The following is an 18,903-nucleotide window of genomic DNA, read 5'->3' on the forward strand; positions in this document are numbered from 1 at the left end:
CCTCACACGAAGAGCTGACTCATTGAAAAAGAACCCTGATGCTGGGAGGGATTGGGGGCAGGAGGAGAAGGGGACGACAGAGGAGGAGATGGCTGGATGGCATCACCAACTCGATGGACATGAGTTTGAGTGAACTCCGGGAGTTGGTGATGGACAGGGAGGCCTGGCGTGCTGTGGTTCATGGGGTCACAAAGAGTTGGACACTACTGAGCGACTGAACTGAACTGAACTGAACTCAAGACTGAAAAGCGGGCTTCCCTCGTAGCTCAGTTGGTAAAGAATCTGCCTGCAATGCAGGAGACCTGGGTTTGATTCCTCAGTTGGGAAGATCCCCTGGAGCAGGAAATGGCAACCCACTCCAGTATTCTTGCCTGGAGAATCCCATGGACAGAGGAGCCTGGCATGGTGTCGCAAGAGTTGAACATGGCTTAGCGACTAAACCACCACCAAGGCTGAAAAACAAAAAGAATATTTGAATGTTCTGGTTGTAATCTCTGAGGCAAAGACTTTGTCAAAGTGAAAGAAAATTTATCACAGTATGAATCAGTGGCTTATTTTTTGCGATATTTATGAAGCAACATCGTTCGAGTTGAAACTAGAAATTATTTTCAAAAGTCTGACGCTTAGAAGTAAATTTGCAATCAAAAATAATCCCTCTCTTAATTTACTTTGTGTTCAGGGTTCCCAACTCAGGTCAGTTTTCACTTCCAGGGGACATTTGGCAATGTTTGGAAAATTTGTCCCAGCCTTAGGGGAAGGGCGCTGCTGGTTTCTAGTGTGTAGAGGCCAGTAATGGTACAAAGTATCTTAAACAGGACAACTCCATGCAGCAAAAAGTTATCCATCTCAAAATGTTACTGACACCAAGGTTGAGAAACTTTTCTGTATGTGACTGTGACTCAGGATGAATTCTGCAATTTGATGCGTCTATTCATGTTTAATTCTAGTAGGTCTTAAAGATAAAATAATGGTTGTTAAAAATGTCACATCTCAGGTGCTTCCCTTGTGGTCCAGTGGTTAAGACACTGTGCTTCTACTGCAGGGGACATGAATTTGATCCCTGGTTGAGGATCTAAGATCCCACATGCTGCAAGGCCAAAAAAATATAAACAGAATAATTTCTTTTAAAAAAAGAAAGGAAAGAGGCTGTATGAGATTAGATCTTCACAGTGGATTCTTGATTTTGGTCTGAGGCAATATTATTACTATGGTAAAACAAAAAGAGAAAGCATTTAAAAGATTCTAGTAACTGGTACTAAGGGTCCCATCTGAGAAGGTTTAAAGACTGAGTAATCATTCTTACATAGATAAGTCTTGTATCCTCAAAGTGGAGTCATGGACTGTTAAGCTAAAGTGGATTTGACCAATCATTTAGTCCAATGCTGTTGCTTTAAAATAAAATAAGAAGCTGTGTATCTAAGCTCATATGGTGTTTTGGTTGCAGAGCCAAAACAAGTCATGATTACAATCAAGCTACAAGGCACTTCCTTCCCCTCCATGAAGATAGTCATCACATTTGCAGGTTCTTTTCATTGACTCATTTAAGTTGACCCTCACTAGCCTCTGCATCAAGGTTTGTTCATTGTGGACTTTAAGAAAACTCAGTGAGGAACTGATTTTGTGAATAAGGGAATTGGCAGTTGCAGCCCTATAGCATTTACACAATTGCAGCATGATATTAAAAATGGTAGGCTAGGGAATTTCCCTTGAATCCTCAAAATGATAGAACTGGAATTCTACTTACTATCCTCTCTTTCCCAACAATAGTTGGATTTCTACAGCCATTTCCCCTTCAGTCATTTGCCTCTTTGCTTTTTTAAAGAAGTTTCCATTATTATACCTAATAGATTCAATAGCATTCATCTTTACTCATTGTGTTGCTATAGTGAAAAGAAGAAAGTGTTAGTCACTCAGTCGTGTCCAACTGTTTGTGACCCCATGGACTGTACCCCTCCAGGCTCTTCTGTCCATGGAATTCTCTAGGCCAGAATACTGGAGTGGGTTGCCATGCCCTTTTCCAGGGGATCTTCCCCACCCAGGGATTGAACCTGGGTCTCCCGCATGGCAGGCAGGTTCTTTACCAACTGAGCCACCAGGGAAGCCAAGATCTGTTTTTTTCTTTTTTTTTTTTTTTTAAAAAAAAAAAAAAAGGTTTTTCCAAAATGGTGATGTTAAAGAACAGAATTTTCAGAGATCTTAACAATTTAAGTAGCATCATGAAGTGGTAGCTTTACTAAAATGCCATGTCACAACCAGATACATTTTTTTTTTAAAGTGTAACCAGGCATGTGACATATCTCAAAACTGGGAATTTGAAGAAATATTGTTGGAGAAAGAGATCTATAGAGATCACCATTAGTGGTAGTAATTAGAGTATATCCTGATCTAATTTGAGATTTTCAAAATAATTAGGCTGTTGAGTGTAGAGGTCAGTATAATCATTACTGTTTCAATAAAATTAAAATATTAATGTGCTGAAATAGCATCTCATTTGGTACCAGTGGAAAACAAAATGTTTAACCATTATTGCAAAAAGCACTAAACTTCTGTTACTGCCTGATTAGCTGGTTAATGTGTTTTCCTTTATACTTTTCAAATGCTGTTCTCTAATTTTTTGTTCAAGTTTTTTTTTTTTTTCTGAAAACATGCTAATTTCATGTGCTTTAGCCCTACAGAAGAGAATGTTGCCTAGCAACCACCAGAATAACTAATAAGCCTATATCTTGTAAAGCCTTAAAAGACTTATTTGTCTTAAATTTATGTATTTCTTTATTGGGGTGGCTTAGACAGTAAAGAATCTGCCCGCAATATGGGAGACCCGAGTTCAATCCTTGGGTCAGGAAGATCCTCTGGCAACCTACTCCAATATTCCTGCCTGGGAAATTCCATGGACAGAGGAGCCTGGAGGGCTACAGTCCATGGGGCTGCAAAGAGCCTGACACAACTGAGTGACTAACACTTGATTGATCATTAAAATCAAGAGGAGGTTTGTTTCACTTTGAATTTCTTCCAACTTCTGCTTTTATTGTTAATTTATAGATGTTGCCTGTTTTGTAACAAAACGTATAGTATATTTAACATGAATGTCTCTTTTCTCCCATCAACCTCTTAACATTACCCTGTGTTCATCATTTGCTTTAGTTATTCTTTTCTGATAGGATGGCCTATCAGTGATACTGCTGACTAAAGAAATGTTTTCTAATTCATTGGATATAGAATTCTACAATATTGGTTTTTAATGCTAAGAAGCTAATATATTAAGTACATTAAGGTTTTAAGAGAGGTAAATGCTTAAAGATTCAGTTGAAGTGGTTGATATTACATATAGTGATTTTATTTTTGGTTATTTGACCCAGAAGTACCTCAGAAGAGTTATCTGAGCTAAGAGCTTAGAGTGGGAGGTGGTGCTGCCACATTCAGTCTCCTGTCAAACTCGTCACTTAGCCTTGGCATGTTCACTTGTCAGAGGTTTAAGTCTTCCCACTATGGCATACAGAGCTTTGCCATTGTTACTCAGTTGCTCAGTTGTGTCTGATTCTGTTGAGACCTCATAGGCTGCAGCACACCAGTCCTCTACTGTCTCCTGGAGTTTGCTCAAGTCATGTCCATTGAATTAGTGATGCTATCCTATCATCTCATCCTTTGCTACCTTCTTCTCCTTTTGCCTTCAGTCTTTCCCAGCGTGAGGGTCTTTTCCAGTGAGTTGGCTCTTGGCATCAGGTGGCCAAAGTGTTGGAGCTTCAGCTTCAGCATCAGTCCTGCCAATGAATATTCAGGGTTGATTTCTTTTAGGATTGACTGGTTTGAACTTCTTGCAGTCCAAGGGACTCTCAAGAGTCTTCTCCTGCACCACAATTAGAAAGCATCCTTCCATTTTAGTTCACTGATTCCTAAAATATCAATGTTCACTCAATTTACCTTGATTCATGGACCTAATATTTCAGGTTCCTAGGCAATATTGTTCTTTACCACATCAGACTTTACTTTCACCGCCAATTCACCGTCAGACACATCCACAAGTGAGCATGGTTTCTGCTTTGGCCCAGCCTCTTCGTTCTTTCTGGAGCTATTTCTCTGCTCTTCCCTGGTAGCATATTGGACACTTTCTGACTTGGGGGAGTCATCTTCTGATGCCGTATCTTTTTTCTTTTCTATACTGTTTATGGGTTTTTGAGGCGAGAATACTCAAGTGGTTTGCCGTTCCCTTCTCCAGTGGACCATGTTTTGTCAGAATTCTCCACCATGACGTGTCCATTTTGGGTGGTCCCTCAGAGCATGGCTCATTATTTCATTAAGTTACAAAGGCTGTGATCCCCGTGATGATTTTGGTTAGCTTTCTGTGATTGTGGGTTTAGTTCTGGAGGCTGTGGGATTGTAGTTCTTGTTTCTTCTGTCTGTCCTCTAATGGATGAGAATAATAGGCTTATGCAAGCTTTCTGATGCAAGGGACTGGCTAAGGGGAAAACTGGGTCTTGCTCTGGTGGGCAGGCCATGCTCAGTAAATATTTAATCCAGTTTTCTGCTGATGGGTAGGGCTGTGGTCCCTCCCTGTTGGTTGTTTGGCCTAAGGCGGCCCTTTCCTGGAGTCTACAGGCTCTTTGATAGGGCTAAAGGCAACCTCTAAGAGGACTTATGCCAATGCGTGCTTCCCAGGACTGCTGCTGCCAGTGCCCCTGTCCCCTCATCAGGCTACTGCTGACTCACACCTCTGCAGGAGACCCTCAAACACTAACAGATATGGCTCAGTCTCTTGGGGGGGTCACACTGATATAAATACATATCAAATAAGATGCATATGTGCCAGAGTCAAACAGTTTAGGACAAAAAAATAATCTTTTAAGAGAGGTATGTATGAAAGAGGGACTTCCCAGGTGGCACTAGTGGTAAAGAAGCCACCTGCCAGTTCAGGAGACGTAAGAGTTGCAGGTTTGATCCCTATGTTGGGAAGATCCCCTGGAGAAGGAAATGGCAAGTCACTCCAGTATTCTTACCTGGAGAATCCCAGGGACAGAAGAGCCTGACAGACTACAGACTACTAGTAGACTCTACTAGTAGTCTACAGACTAGTAGACTACAGACTACTCTTTGTGACCCTATGGACTGTAGTCCATAGGGTCACAAAGAGTTGGATATGACTATAGCGACTTAGCTATGTATGAGAGAGAAAGATAGACAAAGAGAAAAACGAAGATAGAGAAGAATGGTGAGGAGAATAAGAAGTTATGGTTGAAGTTTAAAAACTCTTTGAACCTTAACATGTTAGTTTTAAGACCAGCTTACTATTTACTAAGTAAATAGTAAGTTATCAAAAGTAAGTAAGACCAGATTATTTACTTACTAAGACAGTTTTTCCAGAGGAAAAGAAAAAAAATTTACAAGATCACTAATAGTGACTAAAATAGTTAATAAAAGTAGACACTTGTTAATGCTTCAGTTCTGTTTTTCCAAGCACAGATAATGGGCGATTTCTTTTATCCTTTATAAAGTTTAATGCCAGAACTCTTTGCTTAACATGAAGTTTATTTAGCCTGCTTTATGAACCAGTTTTCTTGTAAACTCTATTTTAGGCAGCTCTCCTTTATACGTGGGAATAGAAAAGTGAAAATTGGATGGACATTTGATAACTGAAATTTACATAAAATGAGACTTGTATTTATTTTAACTCTTAATTTTAACTTATTCCCATAGCCTAGCTATTTGATATAGATGATAAAAAATAACACCCACCAATTAAAGTCACTAATTAGAGTTTTTCCCTCTTTCCCTGTTTTTGCACTCCTTGAAAGAGAAATACAAGTAGTGAAATGACAAAGAACTAGTTGGCCATTAGAAGAAGCAAAAGACATTATATACATAAATTAAAGTTGTCCACAAGCCATTAAAAAAGATTTGTATCCAGTTTTACAGTCTGACCATTTATTCAGATTTGCTTGTTTAGAAACATAATTTCAGCTAGTTAATTTTTTGTTTCACCATTATCTCAATTGTAGTTAAACATTGGTCTAAAAATATGTCATAATCTCGTATTATATTGCACAATTAAAATTCTCCCTAAATGTATGCTAAGTTTAATATAAAACAACAATTCCATAGCATTTTAATATTTAAAATTTGTATTTAAGAACACACTGAGGTTTTTTTTTTTTTAAACTTTACAATATTGTATTAGTTTTGCCAAATATCGAAATGAATCTGCCACAGGTATACCGGTGTTCCCCATCCTGAACCCTCCTCCCTCCTCCCTCCCCATACCCTCCCTCTGGGTCGTCCCAGTGCACCAGCCCCAAGCATCCAGTATCGTGCATCGAACCTGGACTGGCAACTCGTTTCATAAATGATATTATACATGTTTCAATGCCATTCTCCCAAATCTCTCCACCCTCTCCCTCTCCCTCTCCCACGGAGTCCATAAGACTGATCTATACATCAGTGTCTCTTTTGCTGTTCTCGTACACAGGGTTATTGTTACCATCTTTCTAAATTCCATATATATGCGTTAGTATACTGTATTGGTGTTTTTCTTTCTGGCTTACTTCACTCTGTATAATAGGTTCCAGTTTCATCCATCTCATTAGAACTGATTAAAATGTATTCTTTTTAATGGCTGAGTAATACTCCATTGTGTATATGTACCATAGCTTTCTTATCCATTCATCTGCTGATGGGCATCTAGGTTGCTTCCATGTCCTGGCTATTATAAACAGTGCTGCGATGAACATTGGGGTGCACGTGTCTCTTTCCCTTCTGGTTTCCTCCACACTGAGGATTTTAATACAGGATAATAAGGACAACATAATAAGGAATGTGGGCTTCCCAGATGGCACATTGGCCAATGCAGGAGACTCAGGAGAGGCGAACTTGATCCCTGGGTCAGAAAGATCCCCTGGAGTAGGAAATCGCAACCCACTCCAGTATTCTTGCCTGGAAAATTCCATGGACAGAGAAGCCTGGAGAGAGAAGAAGTCCAAGGGGTCACAGAGAGTCGGACACAACTGAGCAACTGAGCATGCATGCAATAAGGAATGCATAGCCAGACATTCTAGAAATTAATGGCTGCTTGTTTTGCCTGATTCTTTATGTATCAGGTTAACTAGTAAACTACTTAACCTGATTAAACTAGGCCTTCCTCACCTAAATATATGAAGCTTTACTTAGATCTCAGTGAACATTTAAAATAAGGAAGATGTTTTGCAGAATATGTATATCCTTAGGCCTGAAGGTGGTAGTCGTATTAGAATCAGTGACTGAAAATGAAACTTTTAGTCAGCTATGCAGGCCCTAATATTCCATCTTAACTTCCTGCTTAGTTTGAAGAGGAATTAAAGCATAAAGATTATAGCTATTTTTATGATCTCTATGATTTTAGAGAGAGAGTCTCTATGATGATACTTGCTAACACTTCTTAAGCCTGAAATGATCACTTTTTTGGAAAAAATTTTAGATGGAATATAAAAAGTAAATTCTTATCAAAATGAATAAAATTACAATGCTTTGGGCATTGCTGCTTATGACTACTGTTAAAAAGTTATCAAAAAAAATTATCAATACCTTTTTATTATTTGACTGTCAGCCAATTAAGCAATTCACTGTTGCTCTTAAAACAAAGAAGAAGCTAATTTTTAACGTCGTAAACGCCACCATTGACAGTTCAAAGAGTGCTGTCTCAGTTCACATGGTATTTGTTGTTGTGGCAGACTCTGAGTATGTACATCGCAGTTGTCAGAAGTTTGGCTCCAGTCTTTTTTTTTTCTTTAATTTGCAAATGCCTAGTAATAAACGTTATTGGATGCAATGAGTTTTTAGTTCATATTTTCAATATACAGTGATATAATATTAAAAACAAAATTTTAAAACATTTAATATAACATTTAAAACAAAAGAGAAGAGAAATACAGAATCTCACTTTAGAAATTTTAAAGTTCTATTTCAGGATCTCCAAGTTGAACTGTTTTTCTTCTCTGTTAAATTCATGTTATGAAGAACTTGTTGTAGGTGGAGAAAAAACAAAAAACATGAAAAAAAAAAAACCCAACACCCAGAGCCTTTGTAATCATGTATATCAGTTTTAATCATGGTTCTGATTTACTACTGGTAAGACCTCAAATAAACTCTTATGGCAGTGGTTTCCCCTTCTGTAAACTGGGGATAATAAAACCAGTCGAATAGTATTGCCGTTAAAACTAAAAGAAATACAAAATAGTTAAAGCACCCCCCCCCCCCACCCCTGGCACAACAACTGTTAAATGTGTGTTATTTTTCCTCTCCTTCCACCTTCACCCCCAATCAAATTCAGTTGATATCTTTGAACCGAAGTAGATTACAGGTTTATTGGTCAGTTCTAAGCTTGTGGATAAGCTGTTACTCTAAACTATTGCATAGGATATTTCTTTTGACTCTAAGATACAAATGAATGCTGGAAAATCTTATTATAATACAATTATGAAGAAAGATTATGTATTTGCACATGATAGGCCATTGTAAGTGTTTTCTTGATCAGGTTTTAACAGATGGATATCGTTATACAACAAATGCTGTCTTTGTTCCCTGTTCTTGTCACAATTGCTCAATTTAATAAAAGGTAATTGATTAGGCTCTGTTTGCACTGTAGTCAGGAAACTGGAGAGGGAAGCTAACTGTAAGAGGTCCCCTCCCACCCCATTATCAGTCTTTTACCTCCACTAACCTGCTTCAATTATTTCTGACAGAAGGATTTGTGTAAATTACCAAATCACTCCCAAACAAAGCAACATCTAGAAAGATTAATTGTGTTGGGAAAACAGGTACAGGATTGAAGTTGTATGACACTTTTTATTTCTCCCTCCTGAATTTTTTAATTGGACAAAAAAAATAGAAATGGAGGTACTGACTGCCCTCATACACTGAGAACAGCCCCCGCCTCATTTCTAAAGGTTATATTCCATCTTCTTCGTTTTTGACAGATGATCTTACCCCTCCAGCCTTTTCTCTTTTTTTCTTTTCTGGCCACATGGCGTGACTTGCAGAATTTCAATTCCCTGACTAGAGATTAAATCCAGGCCATAGCAGAGAAAGTGCTGAATCCTGACCACTAGACCACCAGGGAACTCTCCATCATTTTTACTAATGTTGATAATAATAGCAACTGTCACTAATCAGATACTTTATGGAGCCTGGTGGCTTAGTAAGGACTTTTATATACATTATCTTATTCCTCATAACATTGGTACTATTATCATTTTCTCATTTTATGGATGAGAAGACCAATAGTGAGACAGCCTGTGGAACTTGCTCATGGTCAAAAAGCTAGTATGTTGCAAAGTATTGTATCAAACCTGGGTATTTTGAATCCTGGAGTCTATGTGTTAACCATTATACTGTGCTTTCTCTAATGACCTAATGACAAAAAAAAAAAAAAGTGGAGGCTAGAAAGACAAAAACCCTGTAGTCTGCACGATCTGCCCTTGGCCTACATACCTTGTATTCCAAATTTGTTGACCTGAGATTAGAAACCTACCACAGGCTGATTCAAAACTGCCTTTGAAACCTTATTTCCTACTGTATCTAAATATCAGTTCACCACTCTGACCAGGCTAATTTTATTTTTTCTCTTAAAAAAATTACTTTTCTTATGAAAACGAATCCATTTTTTTCCCCATGAAGACTTTCCTGTCTGCAGAAGGACTTAATTCTATTATAATCCTAAAGTGACTTGACAAATACAGTGCATTGTATTGTGTGACCTGAAGTGTGTGAGTGTGAAGGAGATCCCAGCATGGAAGGGGCAATGGTGTCTGGCTCAGGCCTGATTCTCCCTGCATGTTTGCTTACTTCCCTTATCTTACTTTAGTCATGAAGCGCACGGCACGCACTTTGCAGCCAGACAGGCTGGTTTTGGAATCCTGTCAATTCCATTTCTGACTGTTGAGAACAGAGTCAAATCCCTAAACTTCTCCACACTTTAGTTACTTCATCTATAAAGCAAGGATATTTGTAGTACCTAGTTTGTTGACTTATGTGAAGATTAAATGAGAGTCTGTGTCTAGGGCAGAGTGAGTACTTGTTAAACACTAGCTATTATAGAATTTTAGGGTAAGTTGTTGTTCAGTCGCTCAGTCATGTCTGACTCTGCAACCCCATGGACTGCAGCACACCAGGCTTCCCTGTCCTTCACTATCTCCCAGAGCTTGCTCAAACTCATGTGCATTGGATCAGTGATGCCATCCAGTCATCTCGTCCTCTGTCGTCCCCTTCTCCTCCAGTCATTATTATAACTAGTTATATTTTACTATATTACAAATCTATAAGCCCATCTCATGCATGTTGTAGGCATTCTGTAAATGCTGCTGTTTTTATTTTTATTGATATAATTCACATACCATGAAATTCTTCCAGTTTTAACTGAAGAATTTTAGCCAAGTCTACGGCTTCATGCTTCAGTGTATGACCTACTACAGGGATCTGAGGGCTCATTTGGAAGGGAGTTATCCAGGTTGGGTCACCAGCCCTACAGGAAGAACTTGAGACAAATGAACACTTGAATGAAAAGGAGCTTACAGTTCATTGTTCCCTAAACCTACCTTCTGACCTTGTGAAAAAAAGGAATCTGAAACATACTCCGTGTGGAATGGTTTGATTTAGTGGTCAGTAAAACTTTTAAAAAGTTACTCAAATGCTTTAGAAATTAAGGTGAAGGTATTTGTAATTACAATTCAGTTGTATATTCTGCTCAAAATGAGACAAGATGCAGCATTACTTGTATTCCTGGATTGTGTTTGAAACCATCTTCACTGAGGGTGATATTAATAGCAAATAGCAGTGAATGCTTTCAGTTCAGTTCAGTCACTCAGTCGTGCCCAACTCTTTGCAACCCCATGGACTGCAGCACACCAGGCTTCCCTGTCCCATCACCAACTCCTGGAACTTACTCAAACTCATGTCCATCGAGTTGGTGATGCCATCCAACCATCTCATCCTCCATCGTCCCCTTCTCCTCCTGCCTTCAGTCTTTCCCAGCATCATGGTCTCTTCTAATGAGTCAGTTCTTCGCATCAGGTGGCCAAAGTATTGGAGTTTCAGCTTCAGCATCAGTCCTTCCAATGAATATTCAGGACTGATTTCCTTTAGGGTTGACTGGTTATATCTCCTTGCAGTCCAAGGGACTCTCAAGAGTCTTCTCCAACACCACAGTTCAAAAGCATCAATTCTTCGGCACTCAGCTTTCTTTATAGTCCAACTACTTTCATGCATTGGAGAAGGAAATAGCAACCCACTCCAATGTTCTTGCCTGGAGAATCCCAGGGACAGGGGAGCCTGGTGGGGTGCCGTCTATGGGGTCGCACAGAGTCGGACACGACTGAAGTGACTTAGCAGCAGCAGCAGCACATCCATACATTACTGGGAAAACCATAGCTTTGACTATGTGGACCTTTGTTGGCAAAGAAACATCTCTGTTTTTTAATATGCTGTCTAGGTTGGTCATAGCTTTTCTTCCAAGGAGCAAGTGTCTTTTAATTTCATGGCTGCAATCACCATCTGCAGTGATTTTGGAGCCCCAAAGAATAAAAGTCTGCCACTGTTTCTGCTGTTTCCTCATCTATTTGCCATAAAGTGATGGGACTGGATGCCATGATCTTAGTTTTCTGAATGCTGAGTTTTAAGCCAATTTTTTCACTCTCCTCTTGCATCAAGAGGCTCTTTAATTCTTCTTCGCTTTCTGCTATAAGTGTGGTGTCACCTGCATATCTGAGGTTATTGGTTATTTCTCCTGGCAATCTTGATTCCAGCCCAGCATTTTTCATGATGTACTCTACATATAAGTTAAATAAGCAGAGTGACAATATACAGCCTTGACGTACTTCTTTCCAGCTTTGGAACCAATCTGTTGTTCCATGTCCCATTCTAACTGTTGCTTCTTGACCTGTGTACAGATTTCTCAGGAGGCAGGTCAGGTGGTCTGGTATTCCTGTCTCTTTAAGAATTTTCCATAGTTTGTTGTGATCCACACAGTCAAAGGCTTTGGCGTAGTCAATAAAGCAGATGTTTTTCTGGAACTCTTTTACTTTTTTGATGATCCAGAGGATGTTGGCAATTTGATCTCTGGTTCCTCAGCCTTTTCTCAATCCAGCTTGAACATCTGGAAGTTCATGGTTCACATACTGTTGAAGCCTGGCTTGGAGAATTTTGAGCATTACTTTACTAGTGTGCTACTTTGCTAGCATTGCTTTGCTAGTGTGCTGCTTTGCTAGCCTTATTTTTCTAGTGTGCTACTTTGCTACAATTACCACACAATTGCACTCATGTAATTGCACTAGCAAAGTAGTGGTCAAAATCTCCAAGCCAGGCTTCAACAGTGAATGCTTAGGAGCACTTGAAATTATTATTTTTGGTTAGGTAAAATTTAAGTGAATATGTTAAGAAACAAAATTCAAGTGAGTAAATTTTAAAGATCTCACTGGCTTTATTCAACAATTCACGCATGGGAAGCAGCCAGTCTAGGAGATAGAATGGCGCTCTGAGGAGTTGTACTTTTATAGGCACGACGGAGCAGAACCCAGAAAGTTACACTAGACAAAAAAGTGGAGTGGTTACTGCAAGATCACTTTCCCTTAGGGGAAAGTCACCTGGTCTGCCAGGCAGATCACCTAACTTGTGCTGATCAGGTGCTTCCTGGTTTAAGATTTCATTTCTGGGAGAGTAGAAACTGTAGCAGTCTTTGGTGACATGGGGTTTTAGCATAAGGGACTCCATGTTGGACCTGTTTTGTTTTTAATAGTTAGCTGTGGGTTTTCGAGTTACAAATATGGTAGAAAGCTGACTTGTTAAAACTTGTAGCCACTCTTTCATAGTCTGGAATGTACCTCACCATCATTCTTTGCAGTGAGATGCAAATGAAGAAGTAAGACACCCAGTATAACAGTTAAGCAAGTATTTGTGTCCCACTGGTTTTTGTTTTCTTAGTTTAACTCTAGGGATTTTTTTTTTTTTAAATAATCTGTGTTTTCTGAGGTTTTGAATTTGCCTAGCAATTACTGGCAAAGATAAGAAAGATAATGAGCTCAATGGTTGGAATTTGACACAAGAATAATGGTTTTCTTTATTTACATTTGCATGATTTTGAAAAGAACCAAGATTTCTTTTATTTATCTTCTACTTCTTGTTCTTTTCCCTTTGTAAAACTCAGTATGTTACTGGACTATTCTGAAATCCAAAATCTTCTAAAAAGTTTTCTTCTATTGATACTTCTATGGTTTCTCTCTCATTTTATCTCTTCTTCCTCCACTGAGAGCACTTAGGTTTTAGTAATGTGCACTCCTACATGTAAAGAGAAACCTTGGAATATTGCTTTTCTGTGATTAAGAAAGGGTAGAATTTTGTCTTTCTTAGAGTTCTTTACCTCTGTGTCAATACCATGAACATTTGCGACAGTCCGTTAAAACTGAGTTGTGTATACTCCATGAATATTTATATTGAATTGAACCTATTATATTATTAATTGAATCTATAAAGATGTTTATAGATTCTATAAACATAGAATCTATATTCAGTTTAGTTCAGTTCAGTCGCTCAGTCGTGTCCGACTCTTTGCGACCCCATGAATTGCAGCACGCCAGGCCTCCCTGTCCATCACCAACTCCCGGAGTTCACCCAAACCCACGTCTGTCGAGTTGGTAATGCCATCCAGCCATCTCATCCTCTGTCGTTCCCTTCTCCTCCTGCTCCCAATCCCTCCCAGCATTGGAGTCTTTTCCAATGAGTCAACTCTTCGCATGAGGTGGCCAAAGTGCCGGAGTTTCAGCTTTAGCATCATTCCTTCCAAAGAAATCCCAGGGCTGATCTCCTTCAGAATGGACTGGTTGGATCTCCTTGCAGTCCAAGGGACTCTCAAGAGTCTTCTCCAACACCACAGTTCAAAAGCATCAATTTTTCAGCGCTCAGCCTTCTCTCACATCCATACATGACCACAGAAAAAACCATAGCCTTGACTAGACGATATTACTGAAATCTATATTACTGAATGATTAGACGAACCCCTGGGGAAGAAAAAAACGGTCTCTACCAGGCTTTGTCAGTACGTGGTGGAGGCACAGGAGACCTTTCTGTCCTCCAGGCCATATTTTTGTCCTGGTGGTTTTGTCTTCTATCTTATCCTGATTTTATGGCTGTTGTGATGAGAATGTTCAACAGGTAGAACCTGAGGCATGGGAGAAAGGGTCTTTAAAGCCACTCTTGTGAGGTGAGATAATTTTTTAATGATGTGTGTTCATTTTTTAAATGTATTTATTTGCTGCTTTGATGGTGGATAACAAAATACTGCTCCCATAATTAAACTACTTTACTTTGCTGCATTTGGGGAGAACACAGAAATAAAAAATGTTCACATCTTATTCAGGCTTCTCTTGATTTTTGTTTTGGCTTTTACTAAATTTGTCTCTTGAGAATAGATGTTCTCTGAAGGCCAGGAATGGTTTCTTAGACTCACACTCATTTAGTATGACCCAGTTATATTTTTGTTAAATAGGAATAATCCCAGAAAAATGGCCATTGGAACAAAATCAGCTAACAGAGTAAAATCTGTAAAAAAATTTTAAAACAGCATTCAAAAATCATTGGAGATATTTATTAATACTTGTTTTTTTTTTATCTTAATGAGATCTAGAAGCCTTTTGAAAATTATTTTATAGCCAGTTTGGCTTCTGAATAGAAAGACTATAAAGAGTAACTAATAAAAAGTGAAGCAACTGTCACCAAATCTTTTAAAAGCAAAAGAGTTGATATTAGAAAATCCAATGCCTTTTGAAAATTATTTTATAGCCAGTTTGGCTTCTGAATAGAAAGACTATAAAGAGTAACTAATAAAAAGTGAAGCAACTGTCACCAAATCTTTTAAAAGCAAAAGAGTTGATATTAGAAAATCCAATTTAGGGTACAAAGTAGACAGCATTTGTTGACACATTATAACAACCGTGGGGGGTACTTTCCTAACATTTGGGATTAATGTTACCCTTTGTGTTTCATTCTGATAGAGATTAAAAAGGTATTCTCACCTTCAAATCCTCCAATAAGCCTATTTACTGGAGCAGAAAAGGACACACTGCTTTTGACTCTGAGCACACTGAGCATACAGGAAAACCTCTCATCTATTCCATCCCTCTCAATTTACATGACCACGAGGAAATTGAAACCTTGGGAGGTTAAGTGACTTGCCCTGGGACAGACAGCTAGCTCGTTCCTGCTGGAACTGGAGCTCCTATATTGGTTACCACGAATGCTTTATTTTCTGCTGCTCACTTAATACACAATCGTCTCCTGGTAAATTTTAGCAGCAACTGGTGCTGTCGGCAGTACAGTCCTTGATCGCAGGTAATCCCCCCCACCCCATACCTTTCTTTCAGTGGAGCTGAGTGGTGTGAAGTCAGTGACTGCAGAAGCTCAGGTGGGAACCATCCGGGGAGATCCGTGGGTCTCAACTCACTGGGGAAAGGCAGATGAGTCAGAAAGATGTCTTGCAAGGCAGTGAAGTACTGTATGTAAACATGACTGTGTACAGTGACTCCTGAAGTCTGAAAGGGGGGTAATAGCTGTTTATTTCTGAGACTGGAGGAAAGAATCTTTAGGAAAAGAGGAAAAGGTAGTGTAAAGACAGTTTTTTAAAAAATAGATCATTGGTTTGCTAAAAATTTTTTTTAATTGAAGGATAATTGCTTTACAGAATTTTGGTTTCTGGCAAACATCAACATGAATCAGCCACAGAAGTATGCTTTTTTGGTGGGGACCACAGATATACATTTAACCGTATGAAAAAAGGACATTTAAATTTTTGTTTCCCAGACTGTAAACTCTGGAGGAACATTTAAGGGTGACAGAAAATGAACGATACATACAGAACTGTACAGAACCCTTGCTCTAGAAAGCGTATGCAGCGTGGCTATTGGAGAAGACCTCTTGGATTGAGGCACAAACTGTTACGGATAATTCTAAGGCACTCTGGCTAATTAGAACAGTATTTTGAAGATAATAAATCAGGAGCTTTGTAAAAATACCTAATTGTTTACCTAATAACCCACGTGGAGCTCTAAAAGGACTTAATTGTTTGAAGTGGTTAGCTTTTTCGTCATTTTAAAACCGTCTTTACAGCCTTTGATTATGTTTCTAAAAGTGTTTTGCACTCTTATAGCCCCAATGCCTTAACGGTTTTATGACTTTATAACACAGTACCTAAAACGATTTAATACTGTTTTCCCTGGTCCTTTCTTTTTTTTTTCCTTGGTTATGAGTGTTCTTAACCAAGAAGATTACCTATTGTTAAACCGAATGTGTTCTCCCAGGCTGCACAGGCAACTGCTCAAATGCAGTCATAATTCTTGTTTGCCCCTGGGCGGTTGCCAGCAGGGAATAAGGCATTATGGGAAGTGGTTTCTTTACCTTCCACAACAGGTGTCTTTGTCAGCGCACCTGATTCAGATACCATTGTGGAAGCACTGAGTCACTGGAGCCAAGGAAAATATGAAAGCCAGAGGAATTGCTTTCACAGCTAGAAAGTGGTCCTGCGAGATAAATCGGAAGCTTTCTGGTGCTAGTGAATGCACGAAGGGAGTCACAGTATCTTTTCAAGTACTTCTGAAAAGATAAAAAGGAATTAAAAAGGTATGAACTGCCTGACGCTTTAGAATACCTCATCTCCTGATGATCATTTAATCTTTACCTGGTTAGTCAGTGTTGAGTGTGGGAAGAATTTTTAAGAAAAATAATGCTTTAAAAGGCACAACTGCCTTGTAGGGGAAAAAAAAATGAAGTGAAAATGCTTTACCAGCTCCAGCATGGGTCAAACACAGTTTGAAGCTGTTTTAATCTTGAGGATTTATTTAAAGCATTGCATTTTCTGTTTAAATAAGCCTATTAGTCTTGCTTCTGTTTCCTGGCAGTAAGGTGTTTTAGCCCTTCTGTGTGTGTGAGAGTGTGTGTGTGCGTGTGTGTGTTTTGTGTACGTGTGTTTTGTGTGACTGTGTTTGTAATCCGGAATGCTATGGTAGCTGCAAAACTCTTCTAATCACATTTAAATAGAACAGGGTACTATTTAAGTAATCATATTCATCTAGGTGGAAATACTTTTGAAAGACAAGGAAAAATAGGCACTAGAAATTTCATTCCAAGTCTTGTTTTCTGAAAAACAAGCAAACTAAATAACATAATACTGCTATGGGTAATTAGGACTGAACATTGTATTTGATTAAAGATAAACATTCCCAGTTGATTTCTGATTCTAACAAATATTTCTCATAGTATTGCACTGTCATACTCTAGAAAAAGCAGAGAAGATAATAGCTTAATTAGAAATACTGGCAAAACAACTTCGGGAGGAGCTTTATCTGCCCTCCTCCCTTTTTATTTGCTTAATACTTTCCCCATGGAATTAGCCTACATTATATTTCCTGGTGATTTAGGCAACCTTGTATTGATAATTTGGACAGTTTTCACATTTTTCATCAGGGCACATTGAGGTTCATTTACTGTCTTCAGCTTTACTTAAAAAGACGCTTCTCATAGCTAAGGCACCAATAGTTCATTACTATCTGCTGATTTGGGTAATTAAAAGAAATCTCTAAGCTTAAAAGTAGACAAAGAGAACTTTTATCATGGGAGAATAATAATCAGTTTAGAAATGACAACCTTGTGTTGTTTTCAGAATAACAGTGGAAAACTAAATTCTCTCAAAATCAAGAATTCTGTTTAAAATATTTGTTGCTTTTTTAGTGGGAGAAGAGGAAATGGTTATTAACTGATATTGCAGTCTGTTTCATTTTTATATTTTGGTACTTTTTGTTTTTAACAGAAATACTCAGAGGGGAAAAGGAACCTTTTTTTGTTTTTCACACTTCTTGAGATAATTTTTAATTACACCAAGAATTCGATAAACTCTGAAAAATTAAATGTTGCCCTCTATTTATTTTCTGTGAACGTGAAAAAAATAAGCAGTAAGAAAATCTACATCTTCTCCAAGAAGACAAATCTTGATATAAGTAATACTGAAGTAAGAAGATAAACTTAAAAAAAATTCTGATTATCAAGAACATAACATCAATTTTTGTGGTTTTGGGTTTCCTTTTTTTCATTTTTGCTCTAGGATATTTCCAGTTAGGAGACTTTTTTGAAGTTTAAAGAAGATTTCCAAAAACTAAATTTTCCAGCTGCTCTGTTAAGAATGCAGAAGGTGTTTATAGTATATACTTCCTCCGTAGATAAGAGACCTCGCTCAGTTTTCTACTGGGGGTGAATTGCTAGACAAGCCTGTGATAGCAGCTGCTTTTTTTTTTCCCCTCCTCTGGATTTTTGACACTCCACCCCCTCAAACTCAGGTGGGTGTGTGCACTGGCACCAAGCTGCAATAGGATTTTCCCCTGGATAGTCTGGTCTGGAGCTGGGACAGCAGCTGCTGCTGTGGGAAGACCAGCTGGCAAGATGATGGAAGAAGTCTCCATTATGGTAGCCTATGACGCCCATGTTTTCAGCCAGCTGCACGACGAAGACTTCCTCACTAGTCTGGTGGCCATCAGCAAGCCCAGGTCTATGGTAGGTGGGGCCTTGCACATTCCTCTGGGGCTGTTATTTCTTTTCTAATATGATAGTTGTACTCGTGTAGCAGTTGAGGCATAACTTCCTGGGAATTAAAATAGAAGTACTGCTGTTGGCATTGTTACAGCTGCACCAAGGTCTACAGGTTTTCATGGTTTTATTTATAAAACTAAACACTGTTATACCTTAGTAGTACTTTTCAAGTATCCCAGGAGTAAAACTTAGGTTAATGGTTTCATATGTAGTGAGGTTGAAAGAAGTTTTATAGTGCCAAACATAATATTCTCTCATGTGTTTGCCTTGTATGTACATATATGGTTATTAGGTGAGGGATACCTACATTTACACATATAT

At 38.6% G+C, this 18,903-nt stretch overlaps 1 protein-coding gene across 6 annotated transcripts in view; it reads left to right on the forward strand.

Moving 5' to 3' along the window:
* Nucleotides 1-18,903, forward strand: part of RABGAP1L (RAB GTPase activating protein 1 like) — a 740,636-nt gene that overhangs the window by 627,457 nt on the left and 94,276 nt on the right. Inside the window, exons 1-2 of one of the 6 annotated variants that reach the window (XM_027565390.1) lie at nt 16,377-16,623; nt 17,810-18,546. The exons of 3 other annotated variants lie outside the window; for them this stretch is intronic. In XM_027565390.1, the coding sequence (XP_027421191.1) occupies nt 18,436-18,546 (111 nt within the window). In that variant the 5' untranslated portion in view covers nt 16,377-16,623; nt 17,810-18,435. Of the gene's footprint in view, nt 1-16,376; nt 16,624-17,809; nt 18,547-18,903 lie in introns of those variants that run through there. 2 more of the 6 variants (XM_027565386.1, XM_027565387.1) reach the window with 2 other exon arrangements.

This window comes from Bos indicus x Bos taurus, chromosome 16 (genome assembly GCF_003369695.1).
Source record: "Bos indicus x Bos taurus breed Angus x Brahman F1 hybrid chromosome 16, Bos_hybrid_MaternalHap_v2.0, whole genome shotgun sequence".
Lineage (NCBI taxonomy): Eukaryota > Metazoa > Chordata > Mammalia > Artiodactyla > Bovidae > Bos > Bos indicus x Bos taurus.